Source organism: Pseudophryne corroboree, chromosome 8 (assembly GCF_028390025.1).
Source record: "Pseudophryne corroboree isolate aPseCor3 chromosome 8, aPseCor3.hap2, whole genome shotgun sequence".
Classification (NCBI taxonomy): domain Eukaryota; kingdom Metazoa; phylum Chordata; class Amphibia; order Anura; family Myobatrachidae; genus Pseudophryne; species Pseudophryne corroboree.
In genome coordinates, this window is record NC_086451.1 from 392,488,135 (window position 1) to 392,514,949 (window position 26,815).

At 44.4% G+C, this 26,815-nt stretch overlaps 1 protein-coding gene across 1 annotated transcript in view; it reads left to right on the forward strand.

Moving 5' to 3' along the window:
- LOC134949244 (cytochrome P450 2F2-like) overlaps positions 1–26,815 on the forward strand; it is a 101,979-nt gene that overhangs the window by 12,498 nt on the left and 62,666 nt on the right. Inside the window, exon 3 of the mRNA XM_063937720.1 lies at positions 5,036–5,185. Coding sequence (XP_063793790.1) covers positions 5,036–5,185 — 150 coding nt within the window. The remainder of the gene's footprint in view (positions 1–5,035; positions 5,186–26,815) is intronic.

The window sequence follows — 26,815 nt, forward strand, 5'->3', positions numbered from 1 at the left end:
GTTTATGGTACTTATTTAACAAAACTATAATAATTTGTGAAGTTATAACAAGCAGTCCACTATCAGCAGTTTGGGCAAGCCCATGCAATCTTCACTGCAAACACCCTCATTATCAATCTCTACTTTAATGATAGGAGGTACTCTTTCTAAAAAAACTGGTTTGTGGTGGTCCAAACAAACCAAACACTTCAGCCAAAAGTGGCAGTCACTGTCACTGAAGTGCTTGTTTTGTTAAACTGTGCACATCCTTTTTAATAACAATATAGGGTGGGTGGGAGGGCCCAAGGACAATTCCATCCTGCACCACAATTCTTTTCATAATGGGCTATATTTTTGGGGAGCATTGGGGGACATCTTTTTTTGCATAGACAAACATTTTTTATTGGTTATTGCTCTAATACATTACACTTGCAATTTTTTGGAACCAGAAAAGAATATAATGATACAATAGCCAATGATTCCTGACAAGGGTTGATGAGCAATGTTATTAGCCAAGGATTTCCAACAAGAGTTGAATAGCAATGTTAAAAACTATGGATTCCCAACAGGGGTTAAAGACTATTAGGAGGCTGAACTGCTGGCCATAGTACCCCCCCCCCCTTGTACTCATACTTTTTTTAGTCAATCAAACAATTAAATTAGTCAATCAATCAATCAATCAATCAATCAATCAATCCTTCCAACCTTCCTTCCTTTACCTGCCTTCGATTCCATACATATTCCACCTCCATTTCCCTATACTTCAGTAGCTTTTCATTACAATCCCCTGCACAACAGCACTTCAAAAAGAAAATGATACATTTATTCTAAGGAGAGAGAGGAGGGAAGAGACTTTTTAAAAAGAAGCAATCGAATAAAACAAGTAGGAATATTTCATCTCTCTAAAAAATAATTTAATAAGTAAGAGATCAGCCTATTACAAAAAGGGATGAATTTTTGCCCGCCCCCCCCCCCCCCCCACACACACAATTTCTAAAAACTTTTCATTGAGTTAAATCGCTATACATGAGCATTATGTAGGTAGTGGTATTTGCTTCTAAAAAAAATAAAATATAGAGATGATGTGAAAGGTTTAATAGTACTGTATCAGAAGGATGATGAGAGCCTTGAGATCCTCAATGAGCTAATTAGGGAGAATGAGAATACACAATCAATAGATCCCAATCTATTAAGATATTTGATTATGACACAGATTTGGAGAGAGGCGCTACTGTATATTCCACAATAAATATTTTTTTTTCCTATACATAAAAAGTTTTCTGATAGACATTTTTTATAAGATCACAATGTTGGATTTTCAAAATCTATGTACAAAGAATAATAATACAGAGAAGATATGGATTTATGGACATAATCTCACCTGTGGTGAGAGGAGGACACTTAAGAACCTGTCTGGTGACCCATCTATCATTATCAAATTGGCAGATAAGGGTGTGGGTGGGGGAGTTCATAATGGAGTACACAAATACGTATATTGCAGAGAGTAAGAGACAACTGAGTGATTACACGTGCTACACAGAGCTAAATGGTTAAAAGAACTCTGTATGTTTTGATGAGCAGGAGAAGGATACATACATTGTTACATCCCTCAAACGTCCTTAATGGCTTGCTCCTAGGAGATTTTAGACTGGTATATACCCTTTTTTATATAGAGTGGCCACTCTGAACAAACCTATAAGAGATATTTTCTATTGTGTGCATATATATACATTATATGTAATCAATTATTTGCATAATAAATGAATCTTTATTAAACTATGAGCTTGCATATATATTATATATTATATATTATATATATATATATATATATATATAAAGAGACTTTGGTCTGGCGGAGTGCAGTTTCCTCTTTTTTGTTCCTCATTTCCCATTATAAATGTACAGAAGTTTATTGGAAGCATAAAGCACCAGCATAAAGTCTCTATATTCACCCATTTTTCAGCACCTAAAGAGATTATGGGGGGGGGGGGGGGTATTCAATTATCCTCCAAAGAGACATCAGGAGTAAAAACTCCCAATGTATCTTCGGGTTTTGCGGTCGGCCTATTCGATTTGACCTGCCGTAAAAAAGTGCATTTCCACCTGAAAATACACAGGTTCGTCTGCCGGAGGCAGGGGAAACAAAATCCCTGATAAGCCGCTGCATGCGCCGGCTTATTGTGGTTAATTACATAGCCCCCCCCCCCCCCCCCCGGCAAGACTTTTACACCCGCAGTTGGTGTGGGTAATTGAATATCCCCCTAAGATTTGTTTATTTTTGCCTGTTTCCCTGTACTGCTCTGTAGCCTCTTCTTTTAAAACCATTAATTATATGGGGTCCTAAAGTTTATTAAACTGTCATCCTGTCTGCCACTGCTGTAGTGCAATGTTTCATAGATGTGCTATATTCTTAAAGTAACTGCTGTGTGTTTGTACCGCTGCTATGTCGCTTCGTTTAACCAGCCAGCCTTTGGCCAATATTGGTGAACAATATTGTGAGATGTGAGGTGGTCAAAATTTTCCTGGAAATTATTGGAAATGAATGTTATCAAGGTCAATAATACCGTAGGGCAGGGTTTCTCAAACTGTGTGCCATAGCACCATATGGTGCCTCGGGACACTTGCAGGGGTGCCTTGGATTGGTGGTCCATTACCAAATCAAATTATTTATGGTGACTGTAATAGGAAAAACCAGTGCTGGTGGATATTAATTATAAAATATGTGGACAAACAGAGGCAAATCTTGTCCCTCACCACACAGTTGAACCTAAGGATGACATATAAACACAATTGTCTTAATTTAATATTTCTTTTTACATTTCTCAATATAAAACTTTTGGCCAAGGGGTGTCGTGATTCAAAAAAGTTTGGGAACCGCTGCCGTAGGGACAAAAATAGGTGCAAATTGCATGATTTTAGCAAATTTTTTTTTTAGAAAGTACAAATCCAACACCAAAACCAAAACACCTGAAGGTGATTTTGGAAAACTAAAACCAAAACGAGAAGATGAATACTGATCCAAAATCAAAACACAGGGGTCAGTGCCAGAGGCGTAGTGTGGAGACATGACACCCGGAGCAGGGCCATGTCACTCGCCCCCACCCACCACCACACATACATACATACATACATAGATTCACACACATTTAGGCAGTGGCGGCACAGACATACATAAACACACACATATACACAGATATATACACATATACATAGATATATACACACACATAAATACACAAATATACACACAGATAAACATAAGCAAAGAAATATACGGGATCGGTATGAAATACCTCCAATCAAAATCCCGAAGGTTGAAATCCCGACAGTAATTGACCGGCGGTCCAAATCCCAGCAAGGTCAAAATCCCGACATGGACAAAATCCCGACATTTAAAATACCGACAAGGTCAAAATACCGACATGTAAAATGCAGACAGGTCAAAATACCAACATGCGTTTTTCATTGTTTTTTGTGTGTATGTTGACATAGGTCGACATGGACACCATATAAGTGTACCCATGCATGGCGAGTGCTTCGGGCACGGTGCCTCACTGCGCTCGGCACACTATTATATTCCCCCTCCAGGTCCACTGTGATGGTAAAGTATAAACAAGTCGGTTTCAATGAAAAAAATCATGAAAAACTCATGTCGGCATTTTGACCTGTCAGCATTTTACATGTCGTTATTTTGACCTTGTCTGTATTTTAAATGTCGGTATTTTGTCCATGTCGGATTTTTTTGACATTGTCGGGATTTTGACCGTCGGTCAATTGCTGTCAGGATTTTGACCGTCGGGATTTTCATTGGAGGTAAATTGACTGCATCCCAAATATACACAGATATATACACACACATATATACACAGATATACACAGACATACATAAACACAAACATACACAGATATACACACACAGATATACACAGACATACATAAACACACACATACACAGATATATACACACTCATATATATGTATACACACACACATAAATATACAGATATACACAGACATACATAAACACACATATACACAGATATATACACACACAAACACAAATATACACACACATATACTGTATGCCGTGGGTAGAAAGAAAGGACTGAGGAAAGGGAAAGGGTGACCACCACACTGCCTGTATGTTCCAGATCACTGAATGCAGATAGTACCTGACAGCCATGAAGGTTCTTCTGACAAGCCTCCAAACCTCCCCACTTCCCTAACAACACACTACACTGCACTGGACTCTCTGCACTGTGCAATCAGTGACATGGAACATGCAGGCAGTGTGGTGGCCACCCCTTCCCTCTCTTCTAGTCATCTCCTACCCCGAGATCCCGGCTCTCAGCTGTGTTACAGAGATCCGACGCCTTCTGTCCCCAGCGGCACCTGGAGCTCCAGCTCCACTTGCTCCACCCTCCCTACGCCCCTGGTCAGTGCACATTACTAGTATATGTGAAGGACAAAGAGCTCACTGTGCACCGGCATACCTCCCAACTTTGGTCCCCAATGAAGAGGGACACATGCGCGGCGCTCCCGAAAAGGGGTGTGTCCTATGAAAAGGGGGCGTGGCTTCGCGGGAGGACCCGTGATCGCGGGTCACGCCCCCGTTTTCGTCACTGCTGGGGCATGCCCAGCGCTCTTGTGAGCTGCTGGCATGCCCTCTCTCCCACTGTCTGCGCTGAATAGACGCTGTGCGCACGCATGCAGAGCAGTGAGTGTAGGAGCCTCCCAACTGCCCCCCCCCCCCATCGCGGGACACTGCGGCCCGCGGGTGGGACAGCGGGACAGTCCCCAAAAAACGGGACTGTCCCGCGAAAATCGGGACAGTTGGGAGGTATGCACCTATCCGTCAGTCTTGTTGTGATTTATTGGTGTATATCAATGTCAGAGTTATTTCACTATACATTTTTTCTTTAATAAAAATTAAACACACCTGCGTATTACAAATCACATAATATAACAGCAAACTGTTGATACATCTAAATCTTTAATATTTAGAGAAGTTGCTACATTTATCCGTGAAAAATACATTGTTTTTTTAAATCTGCAGATTTGGTGTGCAGCAATGGTGAACAGTGGAAGAAGCTGAGGAATTTTACTCTGATTACACTGACTAATTTCGGGATGGGGAAACGTAGCATTGAGGAGCGGATAAAGGAGGAGGCCGAGTATCTCATTGATATGCTGAGAAAAACAAACGGTAATGTACATGAACACAGGACTCTATAAATGGGGTCACTTACTTTTAATAAAGATAGTCACTGTTCTGCATAATGATAAATATTTTATCTAAAATTGAATGTGTTACTTTGAGAAACAAGTTTTGAATGAAGAACCTTTGCTTTATATGGTAGGGGGGCCCACATCGCACACACTGCACCTATTTTTTACAATATTCACCCTCCAGAGTCCCGCGTCAGCAGCACTGCAGAAATCACCAGGTATATGGCACGGCAGACATTTTCCCAGTGTTTCGTGCATGTGCAGTAAGAAAATCACTGGGAAAATGGGCACCGCACTGAGAGACCTGCGTGGGCTTCACCCCTGGCCCTTGGGTGCCTGGAGGGGGGGAAGCTTGATTTAAGTGGTCCCCACTCCCCCAGGGAACCCCTGCCAGAGGTGACTAGATGGGGGGTGGGGGTAATGCCACGGCCGCAGGGACCAATATAAATGTGTCCTCTGGCAGTGGCATTATGTCTCTGGCTAGCGGAGCCCAGTGCTGGTTTTAAAAATATGGGGGAGCCCTACATCTTTTGTCCCCCAAATTTTTGGAACCAGAACCGGTATTTTAACAACCAGGACTGCCTCAAAGAGCCCGCGGCTGGTTTTGCTTAGGAGGTGGGACCCCACGCTATTTTTCTTTTACCTATTAACTCTTTCACATACTTTTACACAGAGAAGCATGCACAGATCTCACTGATCTGTGCATGATTCTCCAAACACGCCAGCCAACAGCAGTTCTATTTAAATACGAATTCCATGCTTCTCCGGCAATGTTTGTCTATCGTCGGCAGTGATTGAGAATACAAATTCTTAGTAAATTCCCGTGTTGTATGAGGTACAGTATATGTGAAAATCCAACTGTATTTGACCGATGGTCTATTTGTATTTGTGTGGACGGCAGCGTATCTCAATACGAATTGCCCCAACACTGCTGAGATTTGTGTTTAGTAAATTACTGAGATGACACTTATAAAAAACAAACAAACTCAAATGGATTCTGGACCTTAGTACCTTAGTAAATATCCACCCAAGTATTCACCACCCCCCCCCCCCCTCCTTTGTCTTGTGAAAATGTACTGACTTTATTAAGGGAGAGTATTTACACCCACGGTTATGTTCTGTGAATACATTAAAGAGTTTTTTTTTATCGTTTGTTCTAAGAGGGTAGTTCACCTTATAAAAATTATTATGTTGAAATCCATTTGCTGTCATGTGTCCACAAAGCTGTGGCTAACTGAACATAGGGGGTAATTCTGAGTTGATCGCAGCAACAAGTTTGTTAGCAATTGGACAAAACCATGGCCCTCATTCCGAGTTGTTCGCTCGGTATTTTTCATCGCATCGCAATGAAAATCCGCTTAGTACGCATGCGCAATGTTCGCACTGCGACTGCGCCAAGTAACTTTGCTATGTAGAAAGTATTTTTACTCACGGCTTTTTCATCGCTCCGGCGAACGTAATGTGATTGACAGGAAATGGGTGTTACTGGGCGGAAACACGGCGTTTCAGGGGCGTGTGGCAGAAAACGCTACCGTTTCCGGAAAAAACGCAGGAGTGGCCGGAGAAACGGTGGGAGTGCCTGGGCGAACGCTGGGTGTGTTTGTGACGTCAACCAGGAACGACAAGCACTGAAATGATCGCACAGGCAGAGTAAGTCTGGAGCTACTCTGAAACTGCTAAGTAGTTAGTAATCGCAATATTGCGAATACATCGGTCGCAATTTTAAGAAGCTAAGATTCACTCCCAGTAGGCGGCGGCTTAGCGTGTGTAACTCTGCTAAATTCGCCTTGCGACCGATCAACTCGGAATGAGGGCCCATGTGCACTGCAGGGGGGAGGGGCAGATATAACATTTGCAGAGAGAGTTAGATTTGGGTGTGTTATTTTGTTTCTGTGCAGGGTAAATACTGGCTGCTTCATTTTTACACTGCAATTTAGATTTCAGTTTGAACACACCACACCCAAATCTAACTCTCTCTGCACATGTTATATCTGCTCCCCCCCTGCAGTGCACATGGTTTTGCCCAACTGCTAACAAATTTGATGCTGCGATCAACTCAGAATTAGGCCCATAGAAGCAAAATCGGATATTTCCCTAGTATTGATCCTGCTTATATGACAATGTCTGGAATGAATGCTGTACATAATATTCACAGGTTAGATGGTATGTGTTAGAATTTAGGACAAGCTGAAATGTTAATGAGTACAGGAGATAGCAAGTTATTCTTGTCTCATGCAATATGCTGCTATGTAAGTTCTGTACTATGGGCCTGATTCATATTTGTAAGTAAAGCAAGTAACTGTAGGGTAAATTTACTAAGATGGAAGTTCTATTTAAGATGGGATATTGGTGGTCATTCCGAGTTGTTCGCTCGTTATTTTTTTGTCGCAACGTAGCGATTAGTCGCTAATGCGCATGCGCAATGTCCGCAGTGCGACTACACCAAGTAAATTTGCTATGCAGTTAGGTATTTTACTCACGGCATTACAAGGTTTTTTCTTCGTTCTGGTGATCGTAATGTGATTGACAGGAAGTGGGTGTTTCTGGGCGGAAACAGGCCGTTTTATGGGTGTGTGCGAAAAAACGCTACCGTTTCTGGGAAAAACGCGGGAGTGGCTGGAGAAACGGAGGAGTGTCAGGCCGAACGCTGGGTGTGTTTGTGACGTCAAACCAGGAACGAAACTGACTGAACTGATCGCAGATGCCGAGTAAGTGTCGAGCTACTCAGAAACTGCTAAGAAGTGTCTATTCGCAATTTTGCTAATCTTTCGTTCGCAACTTTGATAAGCTAAGATTCACTCCCAGTAGGCGGCGGCTTAGCGTGTGCAAAGCTGCTAAAAGCAGCTTGCGAGCGAACAACTCGGAATGAGGGCCATTGCCCATAGCAACCAATCAGATTCCAGGTATTATCTTCTAGAAGGTGCTAGATAAATGAGAAGTAGAATCTGGTTGGTTGCTATGGGCAACATCCCATCTTAACTAGAACTACATCTTAGTAAATTTGTCCATTTGTGTCTGGAACTAACCATGTTGCCAGGCAAGAGGAGCAAATACATTTATATTTTTTCTGTCCAGGGTGAATATTGGCTGCTTTTGCATGTAGCCCACAAAAGTTAGACAGCTTTATTTTTACACCTGACCTACAGTAAATCTAAATCTCTCTGCATATGTTACATCTGCCCCATCTGCAGTGCAGCATGATCAGGAATATGATATATATCTTTCTTTCTGTAATATTAATATTATGTGACATGTTAAACTGTTTTTATATTGTTTATATTACATCGATGTTTTAGCTTGTATATTTGTAGGGTGCATACATTATATAAATATTTAAATAAGGGGTTTTATCATTATTTTCCCCCCTATTTATAATATATATATATATATATATATATATATATATATATATGTATATATAACAGAATTGGTAGTAAATGCAGGTGGTAATTGTTGATGACTCTCAGTGACCTACTGCTGCCAATCCTTGTCTATATTACCACTATAAAGCAATAACAATGACAGACAACAAAGGTTGACAAGTAAAGAGGTTAAAGTTTTTTGACAAATGAAATGAATTATAGTGGAGTACCAAAGTACAGCCAGGACTACAGAACATACATTCATACACAAACACCGGTGTACAATTCTCCTTCAATCTTCATATGGTTGACCCAACCAATTGGGTGGTATTATCATCCCCCAGTAATGTGGAATTGGCACAGGGACTGATTCAGAGTAGTACAAAAACTCAATGTTCTTGCAGTTCTCCGCTAAAGCCATTTGGGGGTCGGCCAGGGACGGGGATGGCAGCGTTCCTGAAAAAGAGGAGCGATCTCAAGCACTGCCACCTTACCAAATCAAGAACCCAACTAAAACAAACTAGAAATAACCCTAACTTAATCCTCAACAAACAAGAACAAGCACTGAGCATGCAGGTTGGCCCCAGCCAGTAAATGCAAAGTAGCATCTTAAACCTGAATCAACATGATCTATGAGCAAGACCCTTTCTCCTTCATCTTGTCTACATAATTATTCTAACTGCACACTGTAATTATGTTTGTGAAATTATATATTAATAATAATGGTCTGTACAATACTTGTCTATTTCCCCCCTAGTACAGTTATATGTAAACCTTGTGGCACCTAATAAATCAAATTTTATAATAATTATCCACTACTGCTCTGGCAGACACAATCCGGACCACTGCGGAATTCACTTTACACCTGGCCTCATCTCTCTTTCCCCACTTCCCTTAATTGAAGAAATGCTTAGCGCAATCACAGCCCAAACCAATCTCTAGAAGGTCTATACGAATCAGATATAAATTCCACACTCTGGCCATCTGTATGTCCATGAACGTCTGTTTCCCACGGTAATACTGAGCATAATAATGAGCACTCTAGAAACCCAAAAACACTTCACTGCTGTCAATAAATGCCAAGACATGTTCCGATATCTAAGCCAACACACCCATCTAACACCCAGGAAATGAGGGAGTGTCCTGTCACCCATATGGACTTAACATTGAATCCTGTAAACCTGGACGCGTTTCCTGTAAACCTGGATGCATTTCAAAACTGCTATGGTCTCTTTTTCCAGGCCTTGAAAAAGAGACTATAGCAGTCTTGAAATGTGTCGGCGTCCAGCCCCCTTTGCCACCTACATGTTTGATGTGGAGAGACCCTGATCAAGAGGAGGACATAAGATTTGGGAGCCTATTCAAGGTATGTCTGGACTACCCTGCATTTTTGTAAACACCTGTGGCTCCTACTCCTAACTCCGGTAGGACTCCAGTTCATTTATCCACAACAGCAGCCAGTGCTTTTTTAATTTTCACATAATTTTTTCTTAATCTAAAATATGCATTTCTCAGGCACCACGCAGCTCTGACACATCTCTATTTCATTTTAGAGTATATTTTAATGTGTATATTCGACTCATATGCTGTGTTCACCTATTGTATATTTACTTCTTATTAAATACTGCTTCTCATTCACATAGACCAATTAAGTTACTGTGTGTAGCTAGCAATAGAGTAGCGCCATTTATGTGCCAATCACCCACAAATCCACATAACTTCTAGGGCCCTCTGGGGAGACACCTTTTTTGGCACATAGGCTTGCTATCACTCTGTAAAGCGCCCAAGAGTGGGACAACAAAATGTCCTAATTTACCACCACAGGCCTTGCGCTCACACCCAGTCTGCTGGTCCACTCTATGTACAGTATAACAACTACTTCTCTCGACCAAGTCACCAGTGCAGCTGTATTCTAAATACTCATACCATTGCTGCGAGCGTCAACAATCACTCCATGTTCAAAGTCTGTCAGATTGCATCAATTACCCATTATTTCATGAGTGATGCACTTCTTTGCATACAGTACCATTTCATTAGTTTTTATGCAGAATCAGACATTCTATGTCAGTAGTAAACTAATATCATGCAACAAATGTAAACTTTATTTGATTGACAGAAAAGGTTACTAATTCATTCAAGACTTTAGTAAGGCTCTTACATTCATTTATTTATTTATTTTTGCTGTGGGGGAGACATTCTGTTAAGGATAAGTATGCAATAAAGTGTGGGGAAGCCTGTGCCAGGATTTGTGTGGTGATTCGGAAGAGACCAGAGGAGGTCTGACTAACGGGGCCCCGTTTATTTGTCAGTTAGCATCTTGAAACCTCTGTGGACTCTGGGTATGAATACACCAGTTCTTTTTTTGATCTGATGTTTGTATGTGAATAAAATACTATTTTTTAATATCAAACATCTCTTCTGATATATGCATCCACACACTCCTGTGGAGGGAATGTGTATGGTTGGAAAGGAGTGCAGGAGAAAGACCCACCCGATAAGCCTGTTTTAGACCATCATATTGTGAGTTCAATAAAGGGGGCAACCCCGAAACTCCTTTATTTGACTTGGTGACAGTGAACTTCACTGGGGATATTTTATGATGTGCCAGCATTCTATGCACTATTGTGAGTGGTTAAAAAGGGGGATTCCCCCGTAATCTACTTTTAATCTTGGTTTTTATGGTGTGAAGTACCCTTATTACCATACTGTATTATACAAGGATCTGTTTGCGTTCTGTTTTTTTCGTATGTACATCTGAACACACCTTTGAAAAAGCTGCAGGCTATACGCAGCAAAACGTGTTAGTTGTTATCAGGACACCTTACTGTATTGGAACCGAACCAGCCCCAAAATACCACCTTTGAATTACAAGAGATCCAGAGACTTCTCGGCCTATTACCGTATTGCATGAGGGACTCATTCACCAAAGGACATTGCTAAACCATCATTCCTCTAACGGTATATTGCATGCCCCTCTAAATGGATCAACTCTGCAAAGAGACTCTTGTTGCACTGGACTATTAATTCGGTTGTAGTATGGTATGCCGGCGGCCGGGCTCCCGGCGGCTAGCATACCAGCACCGGGATCCCGACCGCCGGCATACTGACAGCGTGGCGAGCGCAAATGAGCCCCTTGCAGGCTCGCTGTGCTTGCCACACTGTCGGCATGGTGGCACACTACGCGGGCACGATGGCATGCTACGCGGGCACGGTGGCACGCTTCGCGGGCACAGTGGCACGCTACACGGGCACAGTGGCGCACTACGCACGCCATGCTATTTATTCTCCCTCCAGGGGGGTCGTGGACCCTCAAGAGGGAGAAAAAGTGTCGGTATGCCGGCTGTCGGGATTCTGGGGCCGGTATACTGTGCGCCGGGATCCCAACAGCCGGCAAACTGAAGACCACCCATTAATTCTACAGGGGCACTATTGGAACGGACTCCATCATTTTAGTTCTATTCTAAGTCCTGACCGAATATCCATGGTAATATCCATTTTTTACCACTGTGTATGAATTCATAACATTTTATACTCTTTATTGTATGTAGGCATTAATTTTTTTTTTTTTTTTAAATTGTCTTGATATTTTACAGTATGGTTATGTACTGATATATGAGCGCAGACTCCACCCCTATTCTGTTTCTGGAAAATACAAAGTAGCTTACTTCGGCTTTGGAGCCAACAAAGTACTGACAACCAGGAAGTGCCTCTGAAGGATCTTTATACCCCTGGAGGCTCTGGAATTGGTCAGAGGAGTCATCTGACTGCTGACTGACTCCTGATTGGATCCTGACCGGTCAGCTGATCTATACTGTCATGGCTGCTCCCAGGGCTGGTTTTGAAGGGAACGCTAGCATTCTGCATTCTGAGAACATGCAAAGGGTGCTACAGTTTCTGCAAAAGGGAATGGAAACAATACATTCACATGAACTCTGCAGTTCAGGTCTAGCAGTTCCAGCTGGATACAAACTGTGCTGTAATCAGGAGTCTGCAGGCTCCACAGACAGAGTACTTACATGTGCACAATCAGTCAGCAGCTACAGACACATGCTGCAGCTTGTATGCAGATGAGACCTCTCAGGACATTCAGGAAGACTGCAGGGCAGATGACAGAGCTACATCACAAAGCTAAATAGACATGATTGTGACAACGAGATTGGACCATACTGGTCCTTCTTTTCAAAGCAAGCGTGAAAAAGTATTTTTTGGTGACTTCCATCATATTTTGATTTCTATAAAAGGGGCAACCCTGAAACAGAAAGGTACTTGGAGAGCTTGGTGGAGTGGAGGCCCTTTTGTTGGATTTTATTGTCCACCATCAGTCCCCAGCAAGAGAGAAAGAACGTGGCCATTAAGTTAGCGAGGAAGAGAGTGAATGTAGTGGTGGGTAACCCAGTTGTGTGTTTTGGAGGCATTGCCGTCCATAATCTGTTGATCAGGTTTAGAGATGCACATCATTATAGGCCTGATGGTGTGCAAATGAATGATGGTGGCACGTTGTTGTTTATTTAGGATTTGGATAGAGGTGTTTGGTTTGATTAGGATGCTTGTACAGTGGCATCTGCAGTTTTTTAAAGGAGCCTTAGTTAGTGGGAAAAAATGGTTGTTGTAGCATCTATCAATTTGTGTCCTGAGGTACTCTCCACACCAATGCATGAGTTAAGCTGATATCACCCTACTGGGGTCAGCAGCACTGATGGTCCAGATGGGCTGGCAGTTGTTGGTGATGGGCTGGCAGTTGACCCCCATTCAAGTTTGATTGGTAAGGATGGGCTGGCACTTGGCATCATCCAAAGATGCAGCTGCTATGACTTGCGTTCATCTATGAATCAGACCCTTGTTCATACACATTCACAATATAAATTTAGACACATGATAGTAGAAATGTATGGGGCATTCCTGGGCAGTGACTGGAAAGTAACAGGATGGGTGTCTAAAGAAACGCACAGAGATGTTGTGTCTTATGGGTGTCACAGGCATGTTACTGAAAAAGATTGTGTATAGAGACACTCAACTGCTCACATAGGAGGCCTTGGACCTTATTCAGCATCAGTTGCAGTTGCACAGCACAGCCATCTTACTGTGTCAGCGGCCGCATGTGATGTCACGCGGCTGCAACGAAAATGGCCTGGACATGCCTCCATTTTTGCCTCCACACACCCGCAATGCAGCGTTGCGGCCCCCAGCAACCCTGCAAATGCCTCTGCCTATCAATCAGGCAGAGGTGTTCACATTAGTGCAGGCAATCAAATGTTCCGGGCCAAGCACGAGCAGAATGGGACCTGTGCATGCGCACGGCTGTGTCTGTGTCCAAGTCAGAATCTGGCCAAATGTGATTTTAGATCTTCTTTTTTTAAAAGAGAAAATAAATACTTATTGGTACTTGTGATGAACCAGAAAACATGATCACTAGACAAAAACTTATTGTCGCGGATGTGTTTGTCTGTGGAACCGGTCTAAGGGTTTTGACAGGAGTGGATTTGGTGGAAGCTGGAAGATCTAATGTAGTTCTTCCTTATACATCAGAGCAGTATTAGTGTTAACATAAGGAAACTAGAACTGCTACCAGGTGCACAGACGTGACAATCTTAGAAGTGCTGGACACAGTATGGATGAACTGGGATAGCTGGTTGCTCGGCATCAGGATTGAACTGAGATAGATGGAAATTGGGCAGCTGGTAATTGGACAGCTGGTAGCTGAACACCATGATTGAACTGTAATATTGGTGACACCAGGATGGAACCAGATTGCAGGAGACACCAGGATGAATGGATTGCAGAAGACACCAGGATGAATGGGATTGCAGGAGACACCAGGATGGAACAAAATTGCAGGAGACACCAGGATGAATGGGATTGGAGGAGACACCAGGATTGAACCAGAATGCAGGAGACAGTGGGATGGAACTGGGTTGCAGGAGTCACTGAGATAGCAACGGATTGCAGGAGCCAGTAGTGATTAGCACTGAGAGTCTATGAACAAGATAATTTGCAGGAGCTCACTGGAGAAGTCTTAGCAAGGCTATGGACAATGGGGGTCATTCCGAGTTGATCGCTAGCTGCTGTTGTATGCAGCGCAGCGATCAGGCAAAAAAATCGCCACTTCTGTGCATGCGTATGGTGCACCCTGCGCACGCGCAAAGAACTTTCACAAAAGCCGATGCAGTTTCACACAAGGTCTAGCGACGCTTTTTAGTCGCACTGCTGATCAGTGAGTGATTGACAGGAATGGGGCGTTTCTGGGAGGTAACTGACCGTTTTCCAGGAGTGTGCTGAAAAACGCAGGCGTGTAAGATAAAAACGCAGGCATGCCTGTGGAAGCGGGGGAGTTACTTGCCGAAACGCAGGGCGTGTTTGTGATGTCAAAACAGGAACTAAACAGACTGAAGTGATCACAAGGTAGGAGTAGGTCTACTCAGAACTGCATGAAAAATTTTTGCCGCCGTCCTGCGATCCTTTCGGTCGCACTTCTGCTAAGCTAAGATATACTCCCAGAGGGCGGCGGCTTAGCGTTTGCACTGCTGCTAAAAGCAGCTAGCGAGTGATCAACTCGGAATGAGGGCCAATAATGCACTGGCGCCTTCTGTCTCAAAAGCAAGCCTCTTCATACCCCTGGGTGATCAGGGATTGGCTGTGGGCATCTTGTAACTGCAGACTGGTCTTCTGTTGGAACTTGGGCAATCACCTGACTCAGACTGTCATGGCTGTGCCCACAGCTGGCGCCAGCAAGGATACCACTCACAGCAGTGTGAAGTCTTGCGAGATAATGTCAAATCTCGCGAAACTTCACACGACACTGAGTGAAGCTCCTCGGTGGCCACAGCTGTAATGGAACGTCTCAGCTGCCGAGGAGGACAGAGAGGAGACAGGTAAATGCTGTACTCCTACTCCAATGTTTTTTTTACAGGTGTGAGGACAGTGTGTGGGAGCTTGTGTGGGGGCCCCGGAACGTCCGCCCCTTCCGCTCCGCCGTTAATTCGGCTCTGATTACAAGGTATATACAGTAAACCAAGGGTTAGGTGCCATCAAAGGGAGTATTGTGTATAAGATAGTGTAAGTAATAGAAGGAAAGGCACAAGAGGGGAGAAGGCCCTGCTCATGCAAGCTTACAATCTAAAAGGTGAAGAGCTTACAGGCCGGGGTGACACAACAGGGGTAAACCATGAGCATGGACAAGAAGGTTAGGTGGACAGTTGGCTGGGTTTGGTGGAGAAGTACGTCTTTCTAGCCCTTTTGAAGTTTTGTAGAGAGGTGGAGAGTCGTATGGGGAGATGTATAGAATTCCAGAGAAAGGGAGCAGCACGTGCAAACTCTTGTAGGTAGGAGTGGGAGGAGGTAATCAATTGACAGGAGAGGCAGCGTGCATTAGCAGAGCAAAGAGGATGGGTGGGAGTGTAAAGAGAGATGAGATTAGAGATGTAAGAGGGAGAAGGGTGGGTGAGGGATTTGAAGGTGAATGAGAGAAGTTTGAATTGGATTCTGAATGGGAAGGGGAGCCAGTGAAGGGCTTGTAAGAGAGGGGAGGAGGATGTAGTAAGTTTGGTGAGGAAGATGAGATGGGCAGCAGCATTGAGGATAGATTGGAGTGGAGAGAGATGTATGTCAGGGAGGCCAGAAAGGAGGATATTACAGTAGTCCAATCTGAAGATGACCAGTAAGTGAATGAATGTGCATCCTGGGTGAGAATGGGTCTGATCCAGGAAATGTTTTTGAGATGGAAACGGCAGGTTTGTGGGAGGTACTGAATATGTGGTTTGAATGAGAGGGTTTAGTCAAGGATTACTCCAAGATAGCGTACTTGGGGGCTAGAGGAGATAGTGTTAGACAGTGGATCACTCTGCTGTCTGTCTCATTTTCCAGCACTAGAGGCTGCTTCCCCGCTCTAGTGTTTTCCCACCTAGTGTTAGTTCAGTGAAGGAGGAGGTGCTTAGTGCACAGTCTGAGAGAGTTCTTCCTGGGAGAGACAAACTGCACCGACATGCAGCTTCTGTTGTCCTGAGTGTGCAACCTTGGGTACTCTGCAGCCGCACCCTGTGTGTATGCAGCCGCATCCTGTGTGCACTGAGATGCTGTGCTACTGCTTTACTGCTTCACATGTATACTGTGAGTTCCTGTTACTGCAGAACATCTTCTTTATACTACAGCTGTTATCTCTGTTATCTGAATAAACCAAACATCCTGGTTAAATGCTGTCGTGTGGATTAACATCCAACATTGAAACACTCTGCCAACAGATAGTAGTGCCATTAATAGATCATGAAATTGTGGGGGGTGAGGTTATGCGGGATGGAGGGAAGATGATCAGCTCAGTCTTCGACATGTTAAGTTTAAGAAAGCGCTGGGACATCCAGGAGGAGATAACAGAGAAACAGTTGGAGGCGGTCTCCCAGCCCCAACCCATGAGAAGAGTGGGGGAGATGTCCGTGGAGGAAAGCTAGATTTGGGTTTCATCAGTGTAGAGATGAAATTGTAAGTTAAAAGAGCTCATTAGCTCACCTAAACAGGATGTGTAGAGAGAGAAAAAGAGAGGCCCAAGATCATAACCTTAAGGGACACCTACTGGTAAAGAAAGTGGGGGGAGGTGGAGTCATGAGAGGAGACAGAGAAAGAACTGTCAGAAAGGTAGGAGGATAGCCAGGAGTGGGCAGTTTCACGCAGACCAAGGGAGTAAAGGATTTGCAGGAGGAGAGGGTGGCCCACAGTGTGAACTGCAGCAGAGAGGTTAAGGAAAATAAGCAGAGAGTAGTGGCCCTTGGATACAGCAAGGAGCAAGGAGTCATTGCAGACTTTCGTGAGGGCAGTTTCTCTGGAGTGCAGATGATGGAAACCAGACTGGACAGGATCAAGCAGTGAGTTGGGGTAAGAAAGCCAGTGATGCGGTTATAGACGATACACCTAAGGAGTTTGGCAGCAAAAGAGATGTGAGAGATGGGTCGGTAGTTGGAGAGAGTGGTTTGATCAAGGTTAGGTCTTTTTAAGATTAAGGGGAGACAAGAGCATGCTTGAAGGCAGAGGGGACAGTGACTGATGAGATTTAGGAAATGGGTAAGATGGGAACATGCCGAAGTAGAGAGGTAGTGGAGGAGGTGGGATTGGATAGGGTCAAGTGAGGAGGTGGAAGGTGGTCGATTAATGCCACGACTTCCTTATCAGATACGGGTAAGAAAGATGTCAGAATTGGTAGGAGGGAAGGAGGGTGGATTCAGGGAATAGAAGAGGGTTGTTGTTCAGGGTCTGGTGGGATGTGATGTCCTGTTGTATGGAGTCAATTTTGGATGTAAAGTAGGTTGCAAAGTCCAGAGCAGAAAATGAATAATGGAGTTGAGGTGGGGATGGTCAGAGGAGCGAGTTGACAGTGGCAAAGAGGTGCCATGGGTTTGAGGACTGGGAGGAGATGAGGTTCTGGAAGTATGATTGTTTAGAGAGGGAAAGGGCATCATAGTAGGATGAGAGCATAAATTTGTAATGGAGGAAATCTGCCTTAGAGCGTGATTTCCTCCACTGTTGCTCATTGGTACGTGAGCATTTTTGCAGATAGAGAAAAGAATGGGAGAGCAGATACAATTGAAAAGACAATAATATATTTACTCTACATATATAATAAAAAAACATACAAATACACAATTAAAAGTAATTTGCTTGACACCTCCTATAGAGAGTTGGACACAGTTCTTTATATGCGGAATTAGTTCAACTGTGGAATAATCAAGGTCCCATAAATGTATATAATCCGCTGGAGTTAGATACTGTATATAGTTTCACAAAGTAACAGCCATTTAATATTGCAGCAAGTCTTCCATCACAAGATTCCTTATGTATGCTCACCGCTGCTGGGGTTCTCTAGCAGCAAACTCCCAATTGAGCAGGACAGTGGTGATAGATGGTATGCACTAGGTGAGGCAAAGCACGTGAGGTAGGTATAAGTTGGTTTGAAAAAAATCACTGTCCATGGCCTTCAACCGAGACTGCGCTGTAGCTGACCATGATTCCGATGGTGAACTGATAGCGTGGCTCTCGATGCAGACATGAGAGGAGGAGAGTGCGGCTGCTGGCTGGTGATGTTAGCGGGCACAGGATAAGCTCTGTTCGGCTCCACAGGAGTGGTCCTTGACACATTTCTCTGCTGTCACCTTGTAGCAGTTTCCTCAGAAGGTATGTTTTTGCAGATTTCTGGTGCATTTGGAGTGCCAGGGCTACTGTGTCGATTTATGAGGGTGAATAATGAGCAGCGAGGTGACAGTCAAGAGCAGAAGTAAGGGATGCATTGTATAGGGAAGTAGCTTGTTCAGGGCAGGAGAGAGAGAATAGGAAAAAGTAGTGAGTCAAACAGGGAGGAAAGGGAAGTAGTGTCGATAGCCTCAATGTCACGCCTAGTGATGGTAGCCTTAGGAGGTAGAGATGGAGAAGCAGAGAAAGCTAAGTTAAAAGAGGGCAGATGACGATCGAGACGGGAAACAGGCAGTTGGAGAAATCTTAAATATCACAGCGGTTAATGAATACTAAATCAAGCGAGTTCCCATTCACATGGGATAGAGAGGAGGTCCACTGTGATTGACCAAATAACGATGTGAAGTTAAGGAGTTTAGAGGGAGGTTATTTTGTGGGGGCGTTGATAGGGATGTTGAAATCACCTAAGATAATGGAGGGAATGTCTGAGTATTGGAAGTAAGAAGCCAAGAAGCAAAGTTGTCATGGAATTTGGAGGTAATGCCAGTGGGGTGGAAAATGACAGCTACATGAAAGTGAACAAGTTGGAAGAGGTGTATAACATAGACCTCAAGTACAGAGAATGTAAGAAAGGGTTCTGGAAGAATGAGTATTTATGAGTAGCTAGAGAGTAGTAGGACCACAACACCACCACCATGGTGGGTATGTGAGAATGTGAGTTCTAGATGCAGAGAGGGGATCAGTATGTGATCCCAGTGACCGGAATTCCGGCAGTCATTATACCGATGTCAGGATCCCGGTTATTAAAATGCCGGAAGGGGGGTTGCAACGAAGATCCTTGCTGGCTCGGTGGCGAGCTCCATCTATGGGTGTCGTGGACACCCACAGAGGGGGAATCACCTACTCACCGGTATTCTGGAGGCGGTATGGTGCCCCTGGCGGCGCGATCCCGATGTCAGTATTGTGAGAGACAGGATCCCGTCCATCAGTATGCTGACCGCATACCACAGAGAGAGCAGCAGGAGAAACTGTGTCAGAGGGGGTAATCAATCAGCAGGAGAAACTGTGTCAGAGGGGGTAATCAGCAGGAGAAACTGTGTCAGAGGGGGTAATCAAGGCTTCAGTGATGGCTTGGAGGTGCAGGAAATTGGAGATCAAAAGGTCATGGAGATTGGGACCAGTTTGTTAACTGACAGATTTAGCATTCCAGAGGGCACAGGAGAGAGAGAGAGAGAGAGAGAGAAAGAGAGTCTGTGGGGGTGATGTGAATCAGATTATCAGGGTTGCTGTAGTGATGAGGTGAGATGAATTTAGAAGGCAGGGATACAGAGGGTGTAGTGATAGTGCTGGCTCCTAAGCTAGGAAGGGAAGCAGCAGGATTTGAGCAGGGAGGGAGTAAAGTGTGGTATTGAGGGAGGTGAGGTGCCAGAGAGAGAGGAGGGACGGAGCAGGGTTGAGTGGTGGAGGAGTAGGCCCAAGGCAGGACAGAGGAGAATGACAATGGAGTGACAGGGGAGGAGTGGAAAGGAAGCAGTGGGGTGATTGGGATAAAGAGGAGGAGATGTAGAAGACTAGGAGAGATGGATAGAGGTGGGAGCAGGGGACAGAACAAAGGATGGGGTGGACAAGGAGTGTTGGCAGGCATTAGCGACATGCTGGACATACTGTAGTGTGGATGATGTAAATCTATATATAGATCACTCACTCACTCATTCACTCACTCACTCACTCACTCACTCACTCACTCACTCACTCACTGATTCTCTGTTCCCGATATGTTAGGAAGCTGAAATCTAACATATGTATTCTTCAGGTAGGAAATATGAAAACTACATAATTAGAATTTTAATAAACCTCCCCTAAGGGGATGAAAAGGGGGTTGACATAATGACATCATTACCGATGCATGGTTTGCATTGCGTGAACGATAATGCCCAAATTGACAATCAAATGAAATTTTGGGTTGCACCTCCAGTGTGTAGAATTTCATAAACTACAAAAATGGTCCTATCACTTTTTACCGTATCTCTCACTCACTCTTTGACTTATTACTAATTCTCTTACTTCCCGATATGTTAGGAAGTTGAAATTTAACATATGTATTCTTCAGGTGGGAATTAGGAAAAATATGTAATGAGAAATGTAATAAACCTTCCCTAAGGCGATGAACAGGGAGTTTACTTAATAACATCATTACCGTTGCATGGCTTGTGTTGCGTGAACAATAACTCCCAAATGGACAATCAGATCAAAATTTGGATTGCACCTCCAATGTGTAGAATTTACTAAACTACAAAAATGGTCCTGTCACTATTTCCCATATCTGCTACAGGTGCTTCTTGGGTAACGCTAAGAACCGTGGATTAATATTTACTTACATTAAGACATCTCAAATATACATCTCTATAGATTTACCAAATTTATAACACTCATTTATATTTACAACCATGAAAATTGGAAACACTCATGCGAAGAACGGGTAGAACAGCTAGTAGGAAGTACAGGTTGAGTATCCCATATCCAAAGATTCAGAAATACGGAATATACCGAAATACGGAATTTTTTGAGTTAGAGTGAGATAGTGAAACCTTTGTTTTCTGATGGCTCAATGTACACAAACTTTGTTTAATACACAAAGTTATTAAAAATATTGTATTAAATGACCTTCAGGCTGTGTGTATAAGGTGTATATGCAGTGGCGTAACTAGAAATTTTTCTCCCCCAAGCCAAAAAATCCTTCGGCGCCCCTACCCCCCCCCCATACTAGTGATGAGCACCGGAAATTTTTCGGGTTTTGTGTTTTGGTTTTGGGTTCGGTTCCGCGGCCGTGTTTTGGGTTCGAACGCGTTTTGGCAAAACCTCACCGAATTTTTTTTGTCAGATTCGGGTGTGTTTTGGATTCGGGTGTTTTTTTCAAAAAACCCTAAAAAATAGCTTACATAATAGAATTTGGGGGTCATTTTGATCCCAAAGTATTATTAACCTCAATAACCATAATTTCCACTCATTTTCAGTCTATTCTGAACACCTCACACCTCACAATATTATTTTTAGTCCTAAAATTTGCACCGAGGTCGCTGGATGGCTAAGCTAAGCGACCCAAGTGGCCGACACAAACACCTGGCCCATCTAGGAGTGGCACTGCAGTGTCACGCAGGATGGCCCTTCCAAAAAACACTCCCCAAACAGCACATGACGCAAAGAAAAATAGAGGCGCAATGAGGTAGCTGTGTGAGTAAGCTAAGCGACCCTAGTGGCCGACACAAACACCTGGCCCATCTAGGAGTGGCACTGCAGTGTCACGCAGGATGGCCCTTCCAAAAAACACTCCCCAAACAGCACATGACGCAAAGAAAAAAAGAGGCGCAATGAGGTAGCTGTGTGAGTAAGCTAAGCGACCCTAGTGGCCGACACAAACACCTGGCCCATCTAGGAGTGGCACTGCAGTGTCACGCAGGATGGCCCTTCCAAAAAACACTCCCCAAACAGCACATGACGCAAAGAAAAAATGAGGCGCAATGAGGTAGCTGTGTGAGTAAGCTAAGCGACCCTAGTGGCCGACACAAACACCTGGCCCATCTAGGAGTGGCACTGCAGTGTCACGCAGGATGGCCCTTCCAAAAAACACCCCCCAAACAGCACATGACGAAAAGAAAAATGAAAGAAAAAAGAGGTGCAAGATGGAATTGTCCTTGGGCCCTCCCACCCACCCTTATGTTGTATAAACAGGACATGCACACTTTAACCAACCCATCATTTCAGTGACAGGGTCTGCCACACGACTGTGACTGAAATGACGGGTTGGTTTGGACCCCCACCAAAAAAGAAGCAATTAATCTCTCCTTGCACAAACTGGCTCTACAGAGGCAAGATGTCCACCTCATCATCATCCTCCGATATATCACCGTGTACATCCCCCTCCTCACAGATTATCAATTCGTCCCCACTGGAATCCACCATCTCAGCTCCCTGTGTACTTTGTGGAGGCAATTGCTGCTGGTCAATGTCTCCACGGAGGAATTGATTATAATTCATTTTAATGAACATCATCTTCTCCACATTTTCTGGATGTAACCTCGTACGCCGATTGCTGACAAGGTGAGCGGCGGCACTAAACACTCTTTCGGAGTACACACTTGTGGGAGGGCAACTTAGGTAGAATAAAGCCAGTTTGTGCAAGGGCCTCCAAATTGCCTCTTTTTCCTGCCAGTATAAGTACGGACTGTCTGACGTGCCTACTTGGATGCGGTCACTCATATAATCCTCCACCATTCTTTCAATGGGGAGAGAATCATATGCAGTGACAGTAGACGACATGTCCGTAATCGTTGGCAGGTCCTTCAGTCCGGACCAGATGTCAGCATCAGCAGTCGCTCCAGACTGCCCTGCATCACCGCCAGCGGGTGGGCTCGGAATTCTGAGCCTTTTCCTCGCACCCCCAGTTGCGGGAGAATGTGAAGGAGGAGATGTTGACAGGTCGCGTTCCGCTTGACTTGACAATTTTGTCACCAGCAGTTCTTTGAACCCCAGCAGACTTGTGTCTGCCGGAAAGAGAGATCCAAGGTAGGTTTTAAATCTAGGATCGAGCACGGTGGCCAAAATGTAGTCCTCTGATTTCAACAGATTGACCACCCGTGAATCCTTGTTAAGCGAATTAAGATCTCCATCCACAAGTCCCACATGCCTAGCGGAATCGCTCTGTGTTAGCTCCTCCTTCAATGTCTCCAGCTTCTTCTGCAAAAGCCTGATGAGGGGAATGACCTGACTCAGGCTGGCAGTGTCTGAACTGACTTCACGTGTGGCAAGTTCAAAAGGTTGCAGAACCTTGCACAACGTTGAAATCATTCTCCACTGCGCTTGAGACAGGTGCATTCCACCTCCTATATCGTGCTCAGTTGTATAGGCTTGAATGGCCTTTTGCTGCTCCTCCAACCTCTGAAGCATATAGAGGGTTGAATTCCACCTCGTTACCACTTCTTGCTTCAGATGATGGCAGGGCAGGTTCAGGCGTTTTTGGTGGTGCTCCAGTCTTCTGTACGTGGTGCCTGTACGCCGAAAGTGTCCCGCAATTCTTCTGGCCACCGACAGCATCTCTTGCACGCCCCTCTCGTTTTTTAAATAATTCTGCACCACCAAATTCAAGGTATGTGCAAAACATGGGACGTGCTGGAATTTGCCCATATTTAATGCACACACAATATTGCTGGCGTTGTCCGATGCCACAAATCCACAGGAGAGTCCAATTGGGGTAAGCCATTCTGCGATGATCTTCCTCAGTTGCCGTAAGAGGCTTTTAGCTGTGTGCGTATTCTGGAAAGCGGTGATACAAAGCGTAGCCTGCCTAGGAAAGAGTTGGCGTTTGCGAGATGCTGCTACTGGTGCCGCCGCTGCTGTTCTTGCGGCGGGAGTCCATACATCTACCCAGTGGGCTGTCACAGTCATATAGTCCTGAGCCTTCCCTGCTCCACTTGTCCACATGTCCGTGGTTAAGTGGACATTGGGTACAACTGCATTTTTTAGGACACTGGTGAGTCTTTTTCTGAGGTCTGTGTACATTTTCGGTATCGCCTGCCTAGAGAAATGGAACCTAGATGGTATTTGGTACCGGGGACACAGTACCTCCAACAAGTCTCTAGTTGCCTCTGCAGTAATGATGGATACCGGAACCACGTTTCTCACCGCCCAGGATGCCAAGGCCTCAGTTATCCGCTTTGCAGCAGGATGACTGCTGTGATATTTCATCTTCCTCGCAAAGGACTGTTGGACAGTCAATTGCTTGGTGGAAGTAGTAAAAGTGGTCTTACGAGTACGACTTCCCCTCTGGGATGACCATCGACTCCCAGCAGCAACAACAGCAGCGCCAGCAGCAGTAGGCGTTACACGCAAGGATGCATCGGAGGAATCCCAGGCAGGAGAGGACTCGTCAGAATTGCCAGTGACATGGCCTGCAGGACTATTGGCATTCCTGGGGAAGGAGGAAATTGACACTGAGGGAGTTGGTGGGGTGGTTTGCGTGAGCTTGGTTACAAGAGGAAGGGATTTACTGGTCAGTGGACTGCTTCCGCTGTCACCCAAAGTTTTTGAACTTGTCACTGACTTATGATGATTGCGCTGCAGGTGACGTATAAGGGAGGATGTTCCGAGGTGGTTAACGTCCTTACCCCTACTTATTACAGCTTGACAAAGGCAACACACGGCTTGACAAATGTTGTCCGCATTTCTGTTGAAATACTTCCACACCGAAGAGCTGATTTTTTTGGTATTTTCACCAGGCATGTCAATGGACCTATTCCTCCCACGGACAACAGGTGTCTTCCCGGGTGCCTGACTTAAACAAACCACCTCACCATCAGAATCCTCCTGGTCAATTTCCTCCCCAGCGCCAGCAACACCCATATCCTCCTCATCCTGGTGTACTTCAACACTGACATCTTCAATCTGACTATCAGGAACTGGACTGCGGGTGCTCCTTCAAGCACTTGCAGGGGGCGTGCAAATGGTGGAAGGCGCATGCTCTTCACGTCCAGTGTTGGGAAGGTCAGGCATCGCAAACGACACAATTGGACTCTCCTTGTGGATTTGTGATTTCGAAGAACGCACAGTTCTTTGCTGTGCTTTTGCCAGCTTGAGTCTTTTCATTTTTCTAGCGAGAGGCTGAGTGCTTCCATCCTCATGTGAAGCTGAACCACTAGCCATGAACATAGGCCAGGGCCTCAGCCGTTCCTTGCCACTCCGTGTGGTAAATGGCATATTGGCAAGTTTACGCTTCTCCTCCGACAATTTTATTTTAGATTTTTGAGTCCTTTTTTTACTGATATTTGGTGTTTTGGATTTTACATGCTCTATACTATGACATTGGGCATCGGCCTTGGCAGACGACGTTGCTGGCATTTCATCGTCTCGGCCATGACTAGTGGCAGCAGCTTCAGCACGAGGTGGAAGTCGATCTTGATCTTTCCCTATTTTTGGAACCTCAACATTTTTGTTCTCCATATTTTAATAGGCACAACTAAAAGGCACCCCAGGTAAACAATGGAGATGGATGGATACTAGTATACTTATGGATTGACGAGCGACTGCCGACACAGAGGTAGCTACAGCCGTGGACTACCGTACTGCGTCTGCTGCTAATATAGATTGGATGATAATGATATAAAAAATATATATATATATCACTACTGCAGCCGGACAGGTATATATTATATAATGACGGACCTGCTGGACACTGTCAGCTCAGCACTGCAGACTCCTAAAGTAAGCTACTAGTATCAAGAAGATAGAAAAAAAAAAAAAACACCACGGGTAGGTGGTATACAATTATGGATGGACGAGCGACTGCCGACACAGAGGTAGCTACAGCCGTGGACTACCGTACTGCGTCTGCTGCTAATATAGACTGGATGATAATGATATAAAAAATATATATATATCACTACTGCAGCCGGACAGGCATATATTATATAATGACGGACCTGCTGGACACTGTCAGCTCAGCACTGCAGACTCCTAAAGCAAGCTACTAGTATCAAGAAGATAGAAAGAAAAAAAAAACACCACGGGTAGGTGGTATACAATTATGGATGGACGAGCGACTGCCGACACAGAGGTAGCTACAGCCGTGGACTACCGTACTGCGTCTGCTGCTAATATAGACTGGATGATAATGATATAAAAAATATATATATATATCACTACTGCAGCCGGACAGGTATATATTATATAATGACGGACCTGCTGGACACTGTCAGCTCAGCACTGCAGACTCCTAAAGTAAGCTACTAGTAGTATCAAGAAGATAGAAAAAAAAAAACACCACAGGTAGGTGGTATACAATTATGGATGGACTAGCGACTGCCGACACAGAGGTAGCTACAGCCGTGGACTACCGTACTGCGTCTGCTGCTAATATAGACTGGATGATAATGAGATATAAAATATATATATATCACTACTGCAGCCGGACAGGTATATATTATATAATGACGGACCTGCTGGACACTGTCAGCTCAGCACTGCAGACTCCTAAAAGCAAGCTACTAGTATCAAGAAGATAGAAAAAAAAAACACCACAGGTAGGT